The sequence below is a fragment of the Oryzias melastigma genome, linkage group LG17 (genome assembly GCF_002922805.2).
Source record: "Oryzias melastigma strain HK-1 linkage group LG17, ASM292280v2, whole genome shotgun sequence".
Lineage (NCBI taxonomy): Eukaryota > Metazoa > Chordata > Actinopteri > Beloniformes > Adrianichthyidae > Oryzias > Oryzias melastigma.
Window position 1 is genome coordinate 17,309,975 of NC_050528.1, and position 22,570 is coordinate 17,332,544.

Below are 22,570 nucleotides of genomic sequence, written 5' to 3' on the forward strand. Positions count from 1 at the left end.
GACTTCAACGATAAGCACCCCGTATCTTCTTTTAGTTTTGGAAGTCTCTCAGTTTCATTGAAGTCATGTTTGTCAACCATTACTTATTTCTTCACGATTTGATATAAAGTCAAACTTTGTGACATTTTATGCTAATAATATCACATCTGATGTTTTTCCAGGCCTGTTTTAGCTGACTCAAGTGATTCTACATCCTGATTGACTGAACACACCTGATTTTGACAGTCAGTATCAAGCAGTGCTGGGTTGGTCAGCATGTTTTAGGTTTCATGACTATGGGAAGAAGCCGAAATACCTGCAGAAAACTCACAGAAGGAGAACGTTCAAACCCCACACAGAAAGGGCGCAGCTGGGATTTGAACCAGGGCCTTCTCACTTTGAGACAACCACTACACCATGCAGCCTTTCAACAGAGGCAATGTTTGCAACATCACATGTTCACCAAACCTTCTCCAGAATTATTTTCATCACTACTTGTACTAAAAATGTTCTTGTGAGTTTTACAGTTAAATGTGTGCATTTTTTTCAAAGATGGATGCACATGCAAAAAATCAGCCTTTAGTAGGTCTGGCCATCACTACACTGGTTCACAACACAAATACACTCGGCGTATGCACAACTGTGTCTGACCGGGGGGTGGGGGTGTCTTAAAGGAGCCTCACGTCTAAAGTAACAAACAACTGTTTGAAGACACAACTGGAAGATATTCAGTATTCTGCATCTAAAATGAAAGTTTTTTGCTGATCATCACTAGATCCATGCAGAAATTGGGTGTTGATGTTAGCGTGGGGGCGGAGCTGTCAGATCAGACACTTCCTGAAAGGGGCGGTTCTCAATCTGTGACATCAGCAAGTGATAACCTGCTCATTTTCATGGGTATGGGAGGGGCTGCTATTGAGAGTGCAGGTTTTTGGAGGATAAGTCAGAAATGTGTGAGCAGTTCAAAATACCACTTTGGGGTTCTTTATAGTGAGGAATGAACAATATAATATACCTATAGCTCAAAAAGTAGTTTTTTCATAGTATGGCCCATTTAAATTTTAAACATTTTTTTGCTAAATCATATATTCCTGTAGGCTGTTGTTAATATTTTTCTGGATATGTTGTCTGTTTGCCATGTTTATTAAAATATGCCACATGGTCCCTATTTAACCTAAGACATTTAAAAAGTTGTTTTCATTTTTTTTAAGTTTTTTTTCCTCACAAGCAGACTCCAGTAATAATCATTTGGATGTAAAAAGGCTGTGATTAATTCTGCAGAAAGCATCGTGAAACTATTAAAGAGATGAGCAGTAAGAAGCTGCAACAGTCGGCATTTGCTTAAACATGGCTCTTGCGTCCTGCTGGCCGCCCTGTGTCCTTTTTGGGGCAACTGCAACTCAAGAAGCCCCCTCCCATAAGGATCAGCATGGCGGCTGCCCATCCAATGTACAAGGCTTTCCCAAATTCATACCTGCAGAAGACATGATCATTCATGTTCACAAGTGTACACAGTTGGTAAATAGAGCTACTGTCACACATATGTAGAACAAGGTCTGGCTTTGAGTTTGAAGGGGGGCAGGAAGACCTCCTTACCTGGAGTTGGTGGGAGTGAAGGGGTTGTAAAACTCCTGGGTGATTCTGCTACCATACCAGGATGTTCCTACAAGAGCAAGCAGGCCTGGGGGAACAAGAAGAGTCCCTTTTAGTGCTTCGCTCCACAGATTCACACATGCCTCTCTACAAATTAAATCAAGCTCCTGCGTCAGACAGTCTAACCTGCAATGATGAAAATCACTCCTCCAACCAGAGCCACTTTTTCCTTCGCTGCAGACCCGTTCTCTATGCAATTCGTGCACTCCATCCCAAAGATAGCCACCATCATGGCGAAGAAACACAGCAGGATGGAGGTCACCATCAAACCTCTTGTGGCCTGAACCATCGCTGCAGACAAACGCACAAACCAGGACTTTTAATGATGCCGCTGCTCTCACACACCACTGCTTCAGTCAAACAGAGAGGAAGAAGCAGACAGAAATGTAGCTGTGAGAGTGAGAGTGCCTCTGCAATTCAGGAAAGGAACATGGTTTAAAACTAGGGATCTCAAACTAGGCCATTTGCGGCCCCCAAGTTGATAGAGAGCTACATTTTTAATGAGCAATTTCTTTGATGTTAGCTTTGCCTTTGCTTTTGTCGTTGGATCTGGTTGTCAGACAAGTCCTTAGCAACAGTTGCTAGCGTTGGTTGCTACTGTCGTTTTACAGTGTTGTTGGAAAAGTCCTTAGCAACAATTGCTAGCGTCATTAGCTCCTGTCATTCAGTGTTGTCAGACAAGTCCTCAGCAACAGTTGCTAGGGTTGTTAGCTCCTGTCGTTTAACATTGTTGTCAGACAAGTCCTTAGCAACAGGTGCTGACCTTGTTAGCACCTGCTAACAACTCTTTGTTAGCTCCTGTCATTCAGTGTTGTCAGACAAGTCCTTAGCAACAGTTGCTAGCTTCTTTAGCTCCTGTCATTCATTTTCGCTAGACAAGTCCTTAGCAACAGTTGCTAGCGTTGTTAGCTACTGTCGTTTTACAGTGTTGTTAAACAAGTCCTTAGCAACTGTTGCTAGCGTCGTTTGCTCCTGTCATTTAGTGTTGTTAAACAAGTCCTTAGCAACAGGTGCTAGCTTTGTTAGTTCCTGTCATTCAGTGTTGTCAGACAAGTCCTTAGCAACAGTTCCTATGGGTTGCTAGCTCCTGTTGTTTAACATTGTCGTCAGACAAGTCCTTAGCAACAGTTGCTAGCGTTGTTAGCTACTGTCGTTTTACAGTGTTGGCAGACAAGTCCTTAGCTCCTGTTGTTTCACAGCGTCCTCAGAAAAGTCCCTAGCAACAGTTGTTGGATTGCTAGCTCCTGTAGTTTCACAGAACATGCAGAAAATATTGCTTAGTAGTACATAAACATGAGCAATGTTCAATAAACTTGTTTAGTAGACATAGAAAATGGACCAAAGATATAGACAGCAGATGCAAAAAAACATTTTTTGCACAAATGGAACCCCATACGGCCCTGAAGCTCAGGTGTGACGCCACTAAGATTTCAAGCATTCCTTGACCCTTTAACACCTGAAGCGTCATTAGTGACGCATAAACACAAAATCTTTAACATACTGTAACTTTCCCATTGTTAATACGATCAACGTCATTCCAGTAGATTCTGAAGGAGAAATCGACTTAGGCCACATTCTAGTTTAGCTATTATTTCAGCTGCATGCTAACTGTTTTGGCCAATTTAGGGTTTTTTCAGTTTTTTAGGCTATTTTGCGATAGGCTTAGATGGAGGAAGCTGATTTAATGTGGCAACTCCTGAAGGGAAAAGCCGAAAGGCAACGAAGATGAAGGCTAGAAAGAACCCTGGTCCAGTACCCCCCGGCCCCGAAAGGGACAAAGAAGATGGATGGGTGGATAGGCTATTTTGGAGTTAGCTAATATTTTGGCTGCATGCTAGCTATTTTGGCTAATTGAGGATTTATTTATATTTTAAGGCTAATTTGGAGTTTCACCAATATTTCAGTTGCATACCAGCTATTTTGGCTAATTTATGCTTTTTTAGTGTTTAGGCTATTTTGAAGTTTAGCTTATGTTCCAGCTGACTTTCAGCTTCAGGCATTTTTAGCTATCAATTTCAGCATCTTCAGCGATCAATTTCAGCTTGAAGCATTCACACATTCACATATTGCTGATTGTGCTATATATGTAGTTTTTAGTTAGTTTTAAGCTAATGAAGGTTAAGATTTGTGCTTCACATCCAGTTTGAACATGAGACAATTAGTCTACTAATCAGAAAAAATAATCAGTGATTGGTCGACTATCAAATAGTCGTTTGTGGCACCACTTCATGCTAGCTAACAGATTTCTTTTTTCTGTTTTTTAGGCTAATTTGGAGTTTAGCTAGTATTTTAGCTAGTTGTCAGCAGTCATTAATGATTTATTGCAGGTAATTCTATATATCTAGTTTTTCAAATGCTTTTGTATATTTTCTATGAAGATATTTCAAATTTGGCTATGTGTGTATTTCTTAAAAACTGCTATGTGGCCTTAAGAAGAAAAACTTTGGGGACACCTCATTTACAGAGTTGAAGCTTGATTTTAATGGAAATTTGAACCTAAATATGATCACTTTAAATGTTTGGAGATTGAGTCCTGTGAAAAGGTGTCTTCTGAACAACAGATTTTTGATGCTTTAAATGGAAAAATTACTGAAGAAAAAATACAAGCTTGTGAATCTCAGTATAAGTGACTTGATGTTTTCAGCTTCAAGTCTTTGATCATCAGATAAAGAATAGGAGACAAAAAGCATAGGTGAAAAAAAAACACAAGTTTCCATTGAAGTTGGTGCAGGTGCCGGAATTTGGACGGCATGTCTCTACATGTTGGGGGGGTCTCTCGAGGAGAAATGAGCAGCTTTGCTGCAGTGGCTTTGGTCGTTTAGGGCCCAAGTTACAGACAAGTGTTACTCTAAGCTTCAAGTTCTACATCATGTATCTTCTGTCTGCTTCCCCACAGATCTAACTCCTGTGCTATCCTCTGATTGTCCGGATGAACTCTAGAATAGACATAACTTAAAGCCTAGACTGTAAAGGTGCTGATAAAAGCATACCTGGCAGCTGCAGGATGGAGTCAAAGACTTTGCATTGAATCTGTCCTGTGCTCTGTGACACGCAGCTCTGCCACAGCCCCTCATACATGGCCTGCGCCGTGATGATGTTGTCTCCTGCGTATGATGAAGCCTTCCACTCCACCATGATGGTGCACGCAATTGTGCCAATAAAGCCGAGCAAGGCCAAAGTAAAGCCGAGCAGTTGAAGTCCTGAATTTGCCATGGTTTTACCCGAATTAGAACAACCAGCTGTTCTGGGATCTCCACCAAGGGTTCTGTCCTTGATCAGGTCTCAGGTTGAGGCGTTTACCTGCATCTTTAAGGAAGCACCTGGGGGACTGGGAGGGTCTAGGGGCACACCTGAACATTCAAAAAAGAAAGAGAAAAACAAACCCAGCCTCCTTTTCTACGACCTCCCAGGAGGAATGAAGGTAGCACTAAAGGAGGTGTTCCTTTAGTGAGGAGGTCTTTGTGAAGCCGCATCTCAGACTGAGGTAGCAAGAGTACAACATCTGTAAAAAAAGAAAAACGGCCTGTTCCTCAGTGGACGTATTAACATCCAGACGAATAACAAAAACAGGAGTTTTTAGTGAAATCAGATTTTGTTTAGGGCTAGCTTCAGTATCACCAGTGTGACAGTGCGGAGAAGAGAAGATGGTATCTTCACATTGACTGCGGTCAAATGAGCCGCTGTTCTTGATGTGACCACGGAAATGTGAACGGCGGCTCATTTGACCGCAGTTGGAAAGGATTGTAAATCAATGAAAGAGCATTTTGATGTTAGCTTTGATTATTTTATCAAGAACTCTGAGAAACCAATGATTGAATGTATTGATCACAGTCAATAAACATTGGAGAATTAGCTAAAAGAGTCTTTGGTGAACTGGAAGGAGAAAGAATCAGGATTTTGGAGGAAGTTCTGTCCATGAAGATCTTCACTTCCTCGTCCAGCTGACATCCGGATCAGAACCATACGGCTGGACATTACTGATATTGATGGACGTTTTTATGTAGCAGCGGTGAAGATTTATGCTAGTGAGACACAGAGATATAATCAGACAGGAGGGGATCAAGGGCGGGGCTACTCAGCCACGCCCCCTCAGAGGAGATTTTGGAAACAGAGCCTTCAGATCAACATGAGAAATGTCTTTTAAGGGATTGAAAACTTCATAATTAAAACAGTAAAGGGAACTTTTTTTAATTTACAAAACTGTCATAGGGGAGATTTCTGAGGGGCAGAACTTTTGTTAGACTGTTGCGCAGAGAAAACGCCACTCTTCTAGTTCCATATGAAGAGATCATGCAGAGAAGATGGAAAGTTATGACAAAAAGACAGAGAAGAAAAGACATTCTACAGTTATGAAGATATGTTTTTTTTGGTGAATGCAGCCAGCGAGGCACGGGTTTTCATTTTTTGTTCATGTCATTTTTATGATGAAATTCGTTTTTGAGTTATCTATTTGAGTGTTAGTTTGACGGCGACTCTGTGGACAGAACAGAAGAATGAAGTCATCAGTGTAACAAACTGCGGTCCTATTTCTTCACCAGAGAGAGTGATAGTGGCTCCCGTCCTGTTGAGTTTATCTAACTACACAAACTTTGACAAAACACTCCAGTACTGAAGGAGCTGAGCGCTGTATCACACTGTGATCTTCATCTGCTGGTCTGTCATGAACATCCAACTGGATAGAGAGAAAACAGGGACACCTGCTGGATATCTTTATCTACTGCAACAAATAAAGCTGTACAACATTCAGTCTGACTTACATTTGTCTTAATTGTTAGATAAAAATAAAAAAATAAACAAACGTGTGTAAATCAAACATAATCTGTCTATTTTGGATGGACTTTTGATGGATCTCTGTTCACAAGCAGAGAAGAGGAATGAAGCACGACTGTGCTCACAGCAGTAAGACAAGTAAACAAGCAAACTGATTGACGCTTGAACTTATCACAGACACCCGTCCAAAGGTTTGGCTCTTTCTCAACCAGGGTTTGTTTGCTTTCTGCATGAGCTGAACATCCTGGCAGAGCTTCTCTTTAGAGCTGCAGGATCACTGTTACTGACTTCAGAGGAAATTTCATTGTGAGTTTACCTCGTGTTTTAACTTCTGCATGTTTTGTATGTTTCTGAGGCCATGCTTCTGGACCGGAGAAAGGTAGGAGTGCTCCTGCCTCAAGGGGTGGAGTTTAAATATCTTGGGATCTTGTTCACAAATGAGGGAAGATCGGAGCGTGAGATCCCCAGGCGGACTGGAGCGCCGTCTGCCGTTATGCGGTTGGTGCACTGGTCTGTTGTGGTGAAAAGAGAGCTCAGCCAGAAAGCAAAGCTCTCAATTTACCGGTCGATCTTCGTTCCAGTACTCACCTATGGTCATGAGCTCTGGGTCGTGACCGAAAGAACGAGATCCTGACTACAAGGGGCTGTCATGAGACATAGAGCCGCTTCGCCTCCGCATATATAAGACTCAGTTGAGCTGTCTCGGCCATCTGGTCCAGATCCCTCCAGGACGCCTCTCTGCAGAGATGTTCCGGACATGTCCCACTGGGCGGAGGCCCCGGGGAAGATCCAGGACACGCTGGAGAGACTATGTCTCTCGGCTGTTCTGGGAACACCTCGGGGTCCCCTAGAGGAGCTGGAGGAAGTGACCGGGGAGACTGCTGTCCCCACGACCCGATCCGGGCGAGCAGAAGAAGATAAATGTATAGCGCTTTTCTACCTTCCTTGAAGGCTCAAGGCGCTTTATAGTCACAGACCCATTCACACATTCATACCCACACCCGAAAAACCTTCCACCACAGGCAATTTGGAATTCAGTGTCTTGCCCAAGGACGCTTCAACACTTGGGCGGGTAAGGCGGGAATCAAACGCCCAATCTTATGCTCAGGAGTCTACCGCCCTACCGCTGAACCACGGATGGATGTTTTAAATGTGCTTCCATTGTGGTCTAACGTTGGTCCATCTGTTTCACAGTTCTGAATGGCTCAAGGATGGGTCCTGGCTCTGCTCCTGACGCTCCTCATTTATCAGGAAACCAGAGGCGAGCATCAGGCGTCGTGTCCAGGCCGATGTCAGTGCTTCACTCCGGCTCAAGTGCTGTGTGCTGATTCCAGGATGACAACTCTACCCAGAAATGTTTCTGCACAGGCCAAGGAGGTCATTGTGATGACGTCAGCGGTCAGCTACCTGTTCACCAACACTTTCCAGGACAGTCCCCACCTCACCAAGCTTGTTTTTCTGAATAATGAGCTGCTTAGTGTCCACTGCAGAGCTTTTGAGACTTTAACAGAGCTCCAGGAGCTGGAGATCAGTGGGAACCCCTTGCTGGAGTATTTACTTCCAGGAACTTTTTCAAAGCAGGAGAAGTTGCTGCATCTTCAGTTGAACTTCAACAGGTTTACCACAGTTCCTCCTGGTATGTTTGATTCTTTGAAGCAGCTGGAAACTTTGCAGATGAAGAGTAACATCATATCATCTCTGTCTCCATTTCTATTCCTGAACCTGAAAAATCTGCAGGTTCTTGACGTGTCTCATAATAATCTATCCAAAGTGACTAAAGACACGTTTGCTGGTCTGCTGAACCTGCAGATTCTGAAACTTAACAGCAACTTTTTGAGCAGTCTGACTGCTGACGTGTTCCACAACTTTTCCCAGCTCACCGAGCTGCACTTGGAGGGGAACAAGATCACAGAACTGAAAGACGGGACCTTCCAAGTGCTAACAAGACTGAATGTGCTGAACCTGCGGAGGAATCTCCTGTCAGCCTTCTCTGATGGAGTTTTCGGAGCTGAGCTGTCCAGTTTGACAGAGCTGAATCTGCAGGACAACATGCTGACAGAAGTATCTCCTCTGAGCCGCCTCTCCTCAATCTCAGACCTCACCTTGTCCCATAACCAGCTGACCAGCCTTCCGGACAACCTCCTTAGAAACAACACTGCACTAGAGACCCTGGACCTCTCTGGAAACCAGATAACAGCGGTGCCAGCAACCATCTTCAATGATCTGTTCAGCATCAGAACCCTCAGCTTTAATAAGAACAACCTAAGCAGGCTGGAGGCCTCTCTGTTCAGAGACCAGCAGTTCATCCAGAGACTTGACCTGTCGGAAAACCAGCTGGAGACTCTTCCTGTGGGTTTCTTTGATCACTTTTTCCCCCAGCACACAGTGAGGCTGCATGGAAACCCCTGGAAGTGTGACTGCCACATGTGGTACCTGCAAGAGCAGCTGCTGAACAGCAGTCGGACGGTGGAGATGCTGAACAGGATCCAGTGTGAAACCCCACCGTTCCTGCGGAAGCGGCCTGTTGTCTCTGTGGACAGGCAGGACCTGATGTGTCACCTGTCTGCAGGTGAGACAGACATCAGCAGGTGCAGCCTGCAGGAATCTAACGAAGCAATGACCATTAGATGTAAAGTGGACAGGTGCTCTTCAAAGACGGTGAAGGTGCAGTTCCAGGATGAGACGGGCAGCTTGACGGAGTTTATTTTGAAAAACCAGCCTGCAGTTTCACAATGCAGCAATGAGACAACAGCCACAGGGTGATGATTGGCATGTTGGACCAGTTTGTCTTCTTCAGAGTCTGTTCTCTAGCAGGACACTGAGGGTCCTTCAGAGAACAGAACGTGAAAGCTCTTCTGGATTCAAAGTTCACCGCGTTCCTGTGAGTTAGTCAGATCGGTGACTCACAGGGGAGATTCTACAACTGACGGTTGTATGTTTTGAGCAGATATTTCCTTGTTTTCCATGAAAAATGTCAATAAAAGATCCTTTCATTCTTTTAAAATGCTTTTTTCAGGAAAGAAAAGAAAACCTTCAAACTTTTAATTTTACGCATAACCACGGAGAAAACACCCTTCCTTAACCCTTTAACACCTGAGGCGCTTAAATGCAAAATCTTTGACATACTCTAATTTTTTAATTGTTAACATGATCAACGTAATTCCAGTAGATTCTGAAGGTGCTTTTCACCTTCAGAATCTACTGGAATTACGTTGATCGTGTTAACAATTAAAAAATTACAGCTAATCAAAGAACATAAACACAGAACAAGATTCATGCGATAAATTTGCATGCCCCGCCCCTCTTTTGCCACCCTTAGAACCCCCAACGAATGCGCGCCGACGCAGCCGGGCCAAGAAGACACATAGATCAGATTTATTTATTGTGAGGAGTTCTACAAAAATCTACAAAAAATGACATCCTCTAAAGTATTCTGTCTCACTCGGGAGGTGTGTGGTTTACAACATCATAACTCCGCCCCCTCATGCCACAGTGGTCAGATGCAAAAAGAAATACAGAAAGTGAAACCTGAAGTTCAAAACTTCTTGTCTGTGGAATCAGTTTAACTGTTCTGAACATCAAGTCGTACAGCAGCAGTCGTATACATGCGGGTCCTTTCATCCCGATGGTTTGTGGTGGGATGTGGGGGTCACATGACTGTCAAACCCCTCACCTGTAGATTGGTAGAGTTGTCAGTAATCCAGAGAGCTACACAAGCTCTGAGAAACATCAGCGTATTTTACAAAAACTTCATCTGAAACTTCTGGAAATCTCTGGCTTGTGTTTCCAGAAATGGTTTAATCCTGTGGGGGCGGAGCTTACGACTTATTCACTGACAGCAGACAGCCGCCCCCTCAAACAGTCTTTTACTGCCGGACAGCACAGTCCAGCCATGGGGTGGGGCGCTGCAGTCGGGGAGGGGTCAGGAGAAGAGGTATTATCTATTGAGACAATGTCCAAACCAACACAAAGCATTATGGGGGTTCCCACAGAGTTTAGCAGTGTGGAGGGAGGAGGTGGGGGCAGGTCGGGTCCTCGGGACAAAGGTCAGAGGTCGGCTGAGGATCCGGCCTGCGACCAGAACTCAAGAGGAGCTTCTTGATCAAAATACAGAACTAGTGTTTCTTTTACCAACCCAACACAGTTTTGATCACATTTATCAGATGAATCCAGGAGCTGTTTGTGTTTATCTCTCGGTACACACACAGCAGCCCCTCCCTCGGTGCTGCGTGGACAGGTGTCGGTTAACGTTTCTCTCCTAGCTATAGCGGCTAACACACATACTCCACTAAACAATGATCTAAACATCTCAAGAACACAAATAGGCTGTTGAGAACATTCAAACTGTGAACTTTGCTTCCAAAGAGGGTCACCCCCCCCCACCCTCCAGCTTTAGAGCTAAATTGGTGTTGCTGACCAAATTAAGGACAGCTGACCTGATGCGGGTGTTAAGTGGATGTGGAGATGTCCTCATAATGGTAATCTTTACGCATACGAGCTCTCAGCACTTTGTTTGGTCCGATCCTGTTGGAGAATAAAAAGACTATAAGCTCCTTATTATCACCTTACAATTATTGAGGCTGAATCAAGAACTCTGGCCCTCTGGGCTCCCAAAAGACCGTCCTTGTTTTGTGTGCAGCTTTCCAGATGGTGGGCTTTAAACTGAATCCCCGCACTCCATCATTGTCCTCGCTGGAGGAGTCAGCACAACACAAAGTGGTTTGTTACTGCCAAACAAGGGAAATACCTCCCACACTCCAATTTTCAAGAGCAAAGGTCTCGTACGAATGAACCGCTGAGTCTCATAGCAAAGCCAAAAAAGACAAAAGTACATATGTAGCATACCATGACATCTGTCATCAGAAATAATCACTCCGTATTCCACCAAAAACATTTATGGGACCAACTTCAGCCCGACTCAGCACATTTTAGCCTAATGATGGGGGAAGGTCCATCCAACAGTTATGGGGAGGAGTCACATGTGGTTATTTACATGAACTTTATTTATATAGCACTTTCCCTTTTGGCATACCAATGCTTCGCAATTAGGGCTGCCACAATTATTCGACTAATCGACTATTAAAATAGTTGACGGCTAATTTAATAGTCGATTAGTCGTTACTTTATAATACATGGAGTCAGAATGTAGTAAAGGGGAAAGTTGGCAGTATGCTAACTTTTTGGACTATTTTGGCATTACCAACGGTTTTTAGGCTATTTTAGAGTTTAGATAATATTTCAGCTACATGCTAGCTATTTTGGTTAACGCTGGCTTTTTTCAAGTTTTTAGGCTAATTGGGCATTTAACTAATATTTTAGCTAGCTATCAGCTTCAGTGTTTTCAGTGGCCAAATTTAGCTTAAAGCATTCACACGAGCATTATCATAGGTAATGCTAAATATCTAGTTTTTAGTTAGTTTAAAGCTAATAATGGTTAAGATGTGTGCTTTACATCCAGTTTGCCCATGACCCAATTATTTGACTTATTGGAAAAAATAATCGGTAATTAGTCGACTTTTAAAATAATTGTTTGTGGCAGCACTATTCACAATAAAAGAAAGAAAGTTTAAAAAAAATAGACAATATAAGAACAAAACGTATAAGACAGCATACAAATACAAAAGCAGTCTGCAGTAAAACACATAAAAGATAAATAAGAATACAACAAAACAAATAAAATAAAATAAAATGCCACCAACTACTGAGCATTAAAAGGTGTGTTTTTAAATAACATTTAATGGGGCCCTACCTTGATTTTCTTCAGCCTTTCAGAGTAAACCATATCCATATTTATGATCATATATTACATTGGGAACACTAAAAAACAAATTATATATGAAATGTGAATCATTTTTGTTGCCCATTTTAATACCCGGAAGTAAAACGATTCAATTTTTGAGCCTCCGCCTTTCACTCCTTGTCGGTCCCGCCCATTTTACGACGTCATACTTGAGCCAGCTCCTCAGCGTGAACAAAATTTCTAAACAAAACCAGGTGACTCAAGATGGATGTGCTGTGGTCGGCAAACGCTTCCCAGGAATGTTCCCTTTATTCAAACTTTTGAGGACTATGGATTTCATTCATCTATTCATTTTCCTGACCGCTTCGTCCCTTTCAGGGTCGCGGGGGTGCTGGAGCCTAACCCGGCTGCTGATGGGCGACGGCAGGGTACACCCTGGACAGGTCGCCAGTCTGTCTCAGGGCCTCAATCACACACACATCCACTCTCACATTCACACCTAGGGGCAATTCAGAGTCACCAATGAACCTATGAAGCATGTTTTTGGACGGTGGGAGGAAGCCGGAGTCCCCGGTGAAAACCCACGCATGCACGGGGAGAACATGCAAACTCCACACAGAAAGGTCCCAGCCGGGATTCGAACCGGGGCCTTCTCGCTGTGAGGCAAGAGCGCTAACCACTGCGCCACCGTGCAGCCCGACTATGGATTTATAAGTGTATTTATGGCATGAAGCACCACTCTTGGACGGTGATTGTTGGTGGTGATGAAGTCCGAAAAATACTGTTCTTTGGCATCTCTTACACAGTTCTGATATTCAGCCAAGGAGTCCAGTAAAACCTCAAGGGAGACGTGCAGTCTGCTCAGCTTGGTGGTTGAAGCAAAAAAGGTCAAAAGCAGAATGAGATGTCAGGCATATCCAAGGAAAATTTGGTAAAATTATCTCTCGATAATGTTTTCTGCAAAAAAGAAGTAAACTCTCAAACTAGGGCTGGGTTGATAAAATTGATTAATTGATTAGAATTGATTTAAACTTAATAGATCAAAAATTGATTCATAAATATATAAATCAATTTAGCATGCATAGCTAAAATCCGCTAGCTTGATGCTAAAGTTTAATGTAATTTCCTATAGGACGGCTAATGCTAACACTCGGTCGACCTAAACATACGTTAATGACTAAATTAACATCTTTATAAACTCACAGGCATGAATTTTGCAAACTCTTTTAAGGAAATATTTTTTAAATAAGGCATCTGTGGTCTAAACACAGTTTTTTTCCTTCTTCTTCTGGATTAAGGCGTAATGCCATAAGGCACGTGTCAAAGTCGAGGTCTGGATCCGCCCCTGGGCCTTGACTTTAACACATGTGGTGTAAGTCGATCTGATGATGAATATCCTGCTCAGTCTTGTTCTCTTTCAGGTTTCTGTGTCTCGTTTTCTTAATACATACAACCTTCACAGAGGAGGTTCAGTCAGTGGTGTGGAGGATCCCTCTGAAGATAAACACTGGAAAGTTTGACTCCTCTTCACCAGAGGAAGATGCTGCCCTCAGGAAAGGAAACCTGACAGACACAGGAGGCCCCCTCCTCTGCCATGAGGAACCAGGTGCATTATGGGAGCTCAGATGTATAGACGTTTCTCCCACTGAGGCCTTCCTCTGCTGGCTCCCCTCCTGCATGAAGAGTCTGAATGAGCTTTTAAGACCAGGACCTCAGGGACCGGCTGACAATGAGACTCCTTCAGCACGCTGAAAGTGACAGCACCCCCCACCCCCCCAAACAGCCATTAAACCTTTCCCTGGGTAAACAAGAGGAAAGCTCTTTATGAAGATGGAGAGGGTCAAAAGAGAAGAATCATTGAGCCGGTGATGGGCCCGTCTTTGTTTTTGGGATACCAGGCTCTTCTGATAAGACTGCTTTCAGCTGAAGGAGATGAAACCCAATCAGGAGTTGAGTTTCAACAGTTTTCAGGACGGCACAGAGTTTCTTAAAGTTTAGAAATGCAGGATCAAAGAGCTTGAATCCTCATGGAAGCTCCTCAGTCGAGACCAGCGCCAGATCTAGCCAGCTCCTGTTGGGGGTGCAAACAAAGTTTGGTTATACTAAGAGGTTGGGGTGTAAAATCGTCCTAAGCAACTAAAATGTCCCCCTCCGATGAAAATCCTGTTTTTTGAGTTTTTAACATGTCTGTGTGGCATTTTTCTAATGAAAGACAACAAATGTAATAAGAAATAGTTTCATTTTTGCATTTCCGAGTATTTCTCCTTTTAAATCTGTCAATCAAACCGTCTTGGACAGACTCTGTTTGAATGAATGATCTTCTTTCCATCAACAGCTCTGCTGCACATGCACTAAACCCTCATCTGTTCCTAGTGTCTAGTTCAGGTTCTGGAGAAGAGAAGATGGTATCTTCACATTGACTGCAGTCAAATGAGCCGCCGTTCACATTTCTGTGGTCGAATCAGTATCACTGGATTTCACACTGCCCCTCAGCAGCACATGTTGTAGTGAATACTTTCAATGAAAAGTCTATTTAAACACACAGAAATGCGTCATTGTGCACGTTTACAAGTCCATGTTGCCCAGCAACAGCCTCAAAGCATCCCTGCTCTAGAGGAGATCTGTATGGAGGAATGGACCAAAATACCAGAAACTTTGTGAAGATTTTCAGAAAATGTATGACTGCTGTCATCGTCAACAAAGGATATATAGCAGAGTATTGATACTTTGCTATATATCCTTCCGTTTACTCCTGCAGACAAGTTTGCAAGCAGAAGTGTGGCAATAATGTACGCTGAACAGAGTGGAAGAAGAAACAACAAATGACAATAAAAAAACACATTGTTTACTAGGACATAATTTCTGCAGAGTGGCAGGAGTTAATCAGAAATTCACCTCTGAGTTGATGTGGGCGGGGCTATTGGCAGGTGTAAGCCAGCACTCATTTCCCATCATCTCTGTGTTTACACTCTCTCCTGCTAGCCTACAGCCCCTCACAACATCAAACTAACATTAGCGGTGCAACAAAAATGGCGAGCAGTATCATAGCTATCCAGCTGTACAGTTCGAGCCAGGTGCCAGCTCAGACGAGGAGCTCGTGGCTTGTCGTCGTAGGTCTTACGTCACATCTACAAGCTTTTCTGACTTTTTTAGTCTTCTGATTTAACAATTTAAAATCATAATATATAATCAAACATGATACTTTAAGTGGCTCTTAAACGCTTCATTTGTGTTATTTTCCTTAAAAATACATTTCGAGACAGTTGTGTGAAGCTAAATGCTTCTCTCTCCTGGTTTTACTTTACTTTAGAATTGACAAACTGATAGAAACCTTAAAAATTAGAAAGATTATTTGATTTTTTTTTCTAAAAAAAAAGGAGACTAGTGTTTTAGAAGGAACTAGTTAGTGTCGCGGAAGGACGTGGTCTACCTGCAGTTCTCAGGAATTCCGTGTCGCTGCAGCTAACGTGTCTTTTCTCCTGCAACCGCATGGACGGATCAGAGGTTCCTAAATCTTTCTCCAAGTTTGTTTTTCACTTCACAAAGTCTCCGCTCAGAGTTTCTGTCGCCAAAATCCCCCAAATGCTTCCAGAAACTGCTATTTACCCACGCGCATGCTCTGGTGTCAGACTCTTCCCACGTTAAGCAAGACTGTACCACTGCGATTCCCCCCCCCCACACACATATATATACATATACATACACATATATATATGTATATATATATATATGTGTATGTATACAAGGAGACCCGAATGCTCAGACACAGAACATTCAGTCTGATGGGTTTGAAAGTGTGGATTAGAGAATGGACTGACACCATCATGTGAGGGAAGACCCGCCCATACGCTGAACCCACCCGAACCAGCTCTGATCAACTGGGTCAGGCAGGAAAACACAGAACCCGTCAGAGGTCCACATGAATTGTTGATCATGACTCAGGTCCAGGTCCCAATCTGAAGCAGACATAGGCAACCCCAGGCCTCGAGGGCCGCTGTGTCTGCAGGGATTCTAGGGGTGTGTGTTGGAGAGAGTCTGGCGATACGATACGTATCCTGATACAGGTCTCACAATACGATATGTATCGAGATATTTCCCAAGACTGAACCAGAACAATTTTTCACTTTTTTTCAAGAATATGACTTGAAAATATGTTTATTTACCATTTTTATTATAATTATTGGTTAATTTTAATTATTTACCATTTTTTGAATATTATATTTATTTAATATTATTTGTAATAAATTAGTGAAGTTAATTTTATTTCATGATCACAAGTGACTGTATCTCATAAACAAGTTGCTGTTATCCATAAATTCATGCTGCTTTTCTGTTGGTAAATTACAAAATATTTGTTTTTTAAGGGAACTGCGTAGCTCCACTGTTTCACTCGTTCTTATCTGAGCCGCTACGAAGCTCCGATCCATGTTTTTATATGATACTGGCCGCAACCAGAGTTTCGGTTTAGTACCTTTTCCAAGTCAAAACTAAGTAGTAAATGTCTCATAACAACCAAAACCGCGAGTCTGACTGAACATTTGACAGGTGTTGATGTTTTGGTGGCAGTGTAGTGCTTTTCAAAAGGCTCAGTGCACTCTGGTGCCAACTAGTGGTTGGAGATTAAAGGGTAACCAAACACAGAAGTTGGAGGTTTGACTCCTCCCACAGCCGAAACTTGAAAATCCAGTCAGAGGGGTGGAGCTTGGAGGCAGGAATGTTCTCATTACTGAAGCTGCAGATCATGATGTTGGACTTAAATGGTTTGGCCAATCACAAAATTCAACTGTAATACCTCATTTCAACCTGTAGGGGACAGCACACAAATGGTTTTTCACTATATTTTCAAGAATTAAACAATTTTATTTTAATTTGTCAAAATTTTGACAATGACCAACAGGCAGCATTTTTAAAGCTCCATTTAGAGAGGTCAACAAAGTTGATTTAGGGTTTGGTTACCCTTTAAGGTGGAAACCAAAAGCAAGACGGTGAAGGACACTCATAAATAATTAAATAAATATCGTCATATCAACATTTTAAATCAATACAAGTATTGACAAACGAAATATCATGATATATCGGCAAATCGATTTTTTCTTTACACCTCTAATGATTTCCAGATGACCAAGACCTACTCATCACTGATTACCTGGTGCAGGTGTGTCCAGCCAATTAGAATATTCCAGAGCAGGGGGTGTTGGAGGACATGCTGGAGGCCTGGAGTCTCATATCTCTGTCAGTGCTCACACCCCCCCATCCTGTGCTCGCACAACACTCCACACTACGACTTACAAAGCTAAAGTTAGTGAGGGAGGAAGATTACTGTAAGAGAAAAACTTTATTGATTCAGCGAGCCTGAATCCATAAAGTCAAACTCCGCCTCACGCACAGCAACAAGACAAAGTGAGACCTGAGAGAACTGACATCAAAACGCTTTATTTCACTGCTGACTTTCATGAACTGCACTGCATCAAAAAGAAAAAAGAAAACACACCTCTAACAAAAACAACAAAGAAGTGTCTAAATAAGACTATTCACATATTTGAGAGTGTGGCTCTACCACGGCCTCCACACACAGTCTGAGGTGAGGGCGGGAGCAGCGGCTGTCGCTCTGCTGCTGTGCACGCTCAGTGGGGTGAGACCTGCACTGGGAACGAGGAGCGCAAACTGTCCATCAGGAGAGGGCACCACCTGGAAGCCGGCGAACAGCTTCATAGTCTCTGTGGGTGCAGGAATCTGGGAGCAGCTTTTGGGCACAGGAACCTGGCCACCGCTCTGTCCTGGTACACCCAGATGCGGTCCACACACGTTCACAGCGTTGATCTGGCTCACGCAGGAGGCCAGGTGGCTGAGGAGGCGGGTCCTCGTCTCTGAGTCCACCCCTTCACACGACGACAGGAAGCGGGTTACCTCTCCGACACACTCGCTGAATCCGGCTCTGTACTTGCTCAAGACGGATGGGTCTGAGTGCACCGCAGCTGCAGGACGACAAGCATCCAGAGTGAGAACGGGTTTTGTTCTACACAAAAATATCCAAAAGTTCTGTTCAAATAATGTCAGGAGAACACTTGTGTCAAAGTCAAGGCCCGGGGGCCGGATCCGGCCCTCCAGACCATTTTATTACATTGTTATTAATGGTCCGATGTTATCTTGAGCTCATTTCTAACTTGTATATTTCTGAAAAAATATATTTTTATGGAGAGTAAAATATTGAAAATTATTTAAGATTTAAGTTGATTTATTCTGGAATAATATTCCTGCTTTTTATTATTTATAATTATATCAAAAAGATACGGTTTTAAATTTTTTTAAATTGTCATTCTGCTAGATTTTTGGACTACATTGTCATTTACCACGATTTTTAGGCTATTTTGGAGTTTAGCTAATATTTCAGCTACATGCTAGCATGTTTGGCTAAGTATTTTTTTTAAAGCCTTTTAATGCTACTTTGAAATTTAGCTATTTTTTCAGCTATATTCTAACTGTTTTGACTGACATAAGTTAATTTTTTAGGCTAATTTTAGCTAGTATTTTAGTCAGCTATCACCTTCAGCATTTTCATCTATCAGCTTTAGCATTGTTAGCTATCAATTTCAGCATCTTCAGGTATCAGCACTAGCAACTTCAGCGGCCAAATTCAGCTTACAGCATTCACACTAACATTATCACAGGTAATGCTATATATCTAGTTCATAATTATGTTAAAAAGTTATGGTTTCAAAGGTTAAAATTTAGTTTTAGAGTGTTCAATAATCATTTATCCCGTGTGACCCGCGGCCTAAGGTGAGTTTTGGATTTTCAGCCCTTTGTGTGATTGAGGTTGACACCCCTGCAGTAGAAAAAAGACAAAACTGTCTTTATTTCTCTCTTGTTCAAAACTGATTATGAAGGACAAACCACCAAAGTGAAAATGTTTCAGAGGCTCCAGTAGACAGTGACCCATGACAGCTGACATCAATAAAGTTTGGAGCAAAGAATGAACGAAGTAAGTTCAGAAAAATGATCTGGAGTGAGAAGGTTTAAGGCTTCAGGAGGAAACAGGAGTTTTCAGAGTGATGCGCAGACGGGACAGGTGCTTCTGCGCAGACGCGTCCCGCTCACCGGTCATGTGCAGACGCTGCAGGCTCCTCAGGTGCTTGACGGTCATCTCCAGGATGTCCGCCTTCTCCAGTTTGGAGTGTCTGCAGCTCTTGAAACAGAAGAGAGAAGTTCAGTTTCAGCTGGCCCGGCTGCGCCTGCACGGTGCGCGCGCGCAGCTGCTTACGTCTTTCTTCAGCGCGTCCAGGATGAGGCCCTTCAGCTGCGTCAGGCTCTCGTTGATGCGCGCGCGTCTGCGCTTCTCCATGATGGGTTTGGAGGACTGCAGGAAGAGAGAGAAGACAGATGAAGAGCGGAAGGTTCCTCTGAGGACCACTGCGTCCGTACCCCTCAGCTGCTCACCTTCCTGCTCTCAGACGAGGCGCGCGCGCTCTCCGGCGCGGCGGCCGCTCTCTCCAGGGGGCCGGTGGGCATCCTCAGGCTCTGATCCGGCCGTCTGACCGCGCTCACGCCAAACTCACGCACAATGCGTCCTGGAGACTTTATGGGGGGCTCATGGCCCGCACGCGAGGGGCTCGGTCGTGCGCGAGCTCTCCAGGGTCTATCCAATAAGCGCGCGGAACACGTGTGACACACGCTCCCATTGGCTGGCTCACGGATTTACAGAACCGGGTCAGAACCACCAACTTTTACATATTGTAGGAACAGTCTACTTTGAATAGATCCGAGTTTCCTTTTCAAATGTTGATCATTTGACTGAATTATCCACATCGCGTAAAACAAATTATTGTGGAAAAATGTCGCTTCTAATTCATTTTTTATTGATTGATTTTTTTTTATTTGTAAGCTTTTGTTTATTTTACAACACCTCCGGGATTATAATCTGCTTTAAATTAAGAGATTTATCATCAGCTGAAGTTTCTGCTGAATAATTTTCCAAATGTCTTCATTTAAAACTCTGAAAATCAAACAGAAACAGAAATATATTTCAGTTCTTCACCAGAACATTTACTACAATGGAAATAAAAATGACCCTTTCTGAAGCTTCTTTGACTTTTTTAACAGACAAGTTTAATCTTTTAAAAACCTTTCTGCATTGGTTTTCATCTGAACAGTTCTCTGTGATCAGGATTGATAATACAGTGAAATATTAAATTTATACACACATTGCAGAAATCCAATGAGTGAAAAAATATATTAAAACAAACAAATGAAGAACACGAGGAGACTGGTAAGAGAAGGTCCATTTTAAACACATCTGTGTTAAATCCATAATTCCTCATCTAATCTTGCATTTTAAAATGGTGACAAACTTCTTGAATGATGTCAGAACTGTGTAAACATTGAGACTATAACCTTTTCTTTATTTGCTGGTTAGAATAAATATTTCTAAATCTGTCATCAGATAAAAAGAAAATGTACTTTTCTGTCAGTTTTTATGAACATTTTCTCAATTTGGAAAAGCTTAGTGAGGAAAAGACTTTCATCATTGAATAGAAACTAAACTGGAGGCTCTTTTACCTCTCTATTGTGGCTCCTTGGTAAAAAAATAAAAATAAAAAAAATAAAAAATAAAATAAAGTTTTTGGTTGATGCTTTACCCAGCGAGCAAGACCAAGTAGGCCGCATATGGTTTCAAAGTGGGCTAAAAATGTGGGCTCAATTGGGTTTGTCTGCAGTTTCTGTGGTGGCTCCACCTGTGTTTGCCCACATTGGCTAAGGTGGACACTCAGTGGGCTAGCTCACAATGTCAGCCAGTTGCCCGGCAGTGGAGCTTGCCGCCCCCTATAGAGCAACTTAGTTAAATGCCCACCAGAGCAAATGAGTGTTGCGCTCTACAGGGCAAGCGAGGACCACGCAGGGGCCAGAAGAACTAGCAAGGTTGCCTCCTAGGCTGTCATTCCCTGCAGCATAGCCAATATTGGGCAAACACAGGAGCGTCCACCACAGAAACTGAGGACAAACCCAATTGGGGTCCACACCTCTGCCCACCTTTAAAACATTTGGGGTCTCTTGGCCTTGGTGGTGTTAAGTTGAAGGGTTGAAGGTAATAGTTATTACATATTTGGTAATTATTGTTTCAGGAAAATATTTATACACATGCCAACTTTTTAGCTTTCAGCTTAAGAACGTAAAAATATGCAGCATAAGATAATATGTGTTTTTAACTCATTAAAGATCAAACTTTTTACCAAAGTTTAGCTTTGCATATAAAATCTGTTCATTCTGGAGGTAGAGTTGATCAAACAAGACGTCTTCAGATCAACAGGATGTAAAAACCTACATAGTTTATCATCTATGTGAACCTCAGACATCAATTTTTAAATGTAACTAATCTAAATTAAATACATGTAAATTAAGTTATACTTAAGTAATTAAGAAATATATTGATATATTATTATTATTTCTTTTGTTCTTTTTCCCTCTTTGTCCTCAGCAGTCTTACTCTGCTGGGTTTTGTTATTTTAGTTTGGGGTTTGGTAGTCTTAGTTTGTGGGTTTGTTTATTTGTTTTCTTTAGGTAGTTTTGGTTAGTCAGTCATTATCAGGAGCTGCTGACTCTGACGGTCGACATGTCTGGATCAGCAGTCTTCATGACTTATTTTATGTTTCTCAAGGAGTCACCATGGAGAGATAAAAGAGAACATGTGGATCTGGAGCTGCAGGTTGCAGACCTCTGAGTTAGACAATAATAAAAATAAAAACGCAGGTTTTGTTCTGTACAAAGATTTGGTATGTGCATTGAAAATAGTAAAATGTAGAAAAAAAAAAAAAAAAGTAAAGTGAAGAATGTGAACTAAAAAACAGAAGCATCAATAGTAAAATAGCTGCCAGGCAAAAGGAAACCACATTGATGCTCCATGTCAGGTGATCTTCACGCTCCAGTTACATTAACTGATATTTTATTCTGATTTATCCTATTTTAACTTATCATTTGCCATGTGTGTATATGTTTATAAGTCTTTCTCTGCTGCTTTGTGTGTACAAGAGTTTGGATTCCAGGTGTTTGTTCTTTTACTGATTATTATTATGCCGCTTCTAGAATTTCCATGAAGAGCAGGGCTGCCATGATTAGTCGACTAATTAAATATTAAAATAATTGACTTAATTATTTAATAGTCGATTAGTCGATACTTTATATTACAGTGTAATAAAGTTGAACAAAGTTGTGAGCGTTCAGCACCAAAAAATTTACTTTTTTATATTTGAGCCAATGAGACCAAAACTTTATCTTCAGTGAAAATAGTTCCTTGTTTCAGATGTTAACCTCATTTGATTTAACCCTTTAACAGCTGTGGCATCGCCGGTGACGCTTAAACAAAAAATCTTTAAGATATGGTAACTTTTCAATAAGTAACACGATAATTCCAGTCGATTTTGAAGGAGAAAAGCG

General features: G+C 42.3%; 3 protein-coding genes across 3 annotated transcripts; 1 reads left to right on the plus strand and 2 right to left on the minus strand.

The window, feature by feature from the left end:
• Positions 1-1,179: 1,179 nt before the first annotated feature.
• On the minus strand, positions 1,180-5,015 carry cldn1 (claudin 1). Its single transcript, XM_024268579.2, has 4 exons — positions 4,623-5,015; positions 1,759-1,923; positions 1,576-1,660; positions 1,180-1,453 (listed from the first exon to the last, which is right to left on the minus strand). The coding sequence occupies exons 1-4, from the start codon at positions 4,843-4,845 to the stop codon at positions 1,321-1,323; spliced, it is 606 nt and encodes a 201-aa protein (XP_024124347.1). The 5' UTR covers positions 4,846-5,015; the 3' UTR covers positions 1,180-1,320.
• Positions 5,016-6,566: 1,551 nt separating this feature from the next.
• On the plus strand, positions 6,567-9,390 carry zgc:153913 (carboxypeptidase N subunit 2). The gene is made up of 2 exons (XM_024268959.2): positions 6,567-6,708; positions 7,597-9,390. The coding sequence occupies exon 2, from the start codon at positions 7,603-7,605 to the stop codon at positions 9,163-9,165; it is 1,563 nt and encodes a 520-aa protein (XP_024124727.1). The 5' UTR covers positions 6,567-6,708; positions 7,597-7,602; the 3' UTR covers positions 9,166-9,390.
• Positions 9,391-17,561: 8,171 nt separating this feature from the next.
• Positions 17,562-19,834, minus strand: LOC112144436 (transcription factor HES-1). The gene is made up of 4 exons (XM_024268963.2): positions 19,580-19,834; positions 19,404-19,499; positions 19,241-19,328; positions 17,562-18,117 (listed from the first exon to the last, which is right to left on the minus strand). The coding sequence occupies exons 1-4, from the start codon at positions 19,649-19,651 to the stop codon at positions 17,696-17,698; spliced, it is 678 nt and encodes a 225-aa protein (XP_024124731.1). The 5' UTR covers positions 19,652-19,834; the 3' UTR covers positions 17,562-17,695.
• Positions 19,835-22,570: the final 2,736 nt, after the last annotated feature.

Excerpts from the sequence above, each read along its gene's own strand:
- cldn1 (XM_024268579.2), bottom strand. The coding sequence starts at position 4,845 with ATGGCAAATTCAGGACTTCAACTGCTCGGCTTTACTTTGGCCTTGCTC. Across the intron at positions 1,661-1,758 it reads AGTGATTTTCATCATTGCAG|GCCTGCTTGCTCTTGTAGGA; the intron begins GTTAGACTGTCT and ends TTGTTCCCCCAG. Across the intron at positions 1,454-1,575 it reads TTCACTCCCACCAACTCCAG|GTATGAATTTGGGAAAGCCT; the intron begins GTAAGGAGGTCT and ends TGTCTTCTGCAG.
- LOC112144436 (XM_024268963.2), bottom strand. The coding sequence starts at position 19,651 with ATGCCCACCGGCCCCCTGGAGAGAGCGGCCGCCGCGCCGGAGAGCGCG. Across the intron at positions 19,329-19,403 it reads TGGACGCGCTGAAGAAAGAC|AGCTGCAGACACTCCAAACT; the intron begins GTAAGCAGCTGC and ends TTCTGTTTCAAG. Across the intron at positions 18,118-19,240 it reads GCAGCGTCTGCACATGACCG|CTGCGGTGCACTCAGACCCA; the intron begins GTGAGCGGGACG and ends GTCGTCCTGCAG.
- zgc:153913 (XM_024268959.2), top strand. The coding sequence starts at position 7,603 with ATGGCTCAAGGATGGGTCCTGGCTCTGCTCCTGACGCTCCTCATTTAT.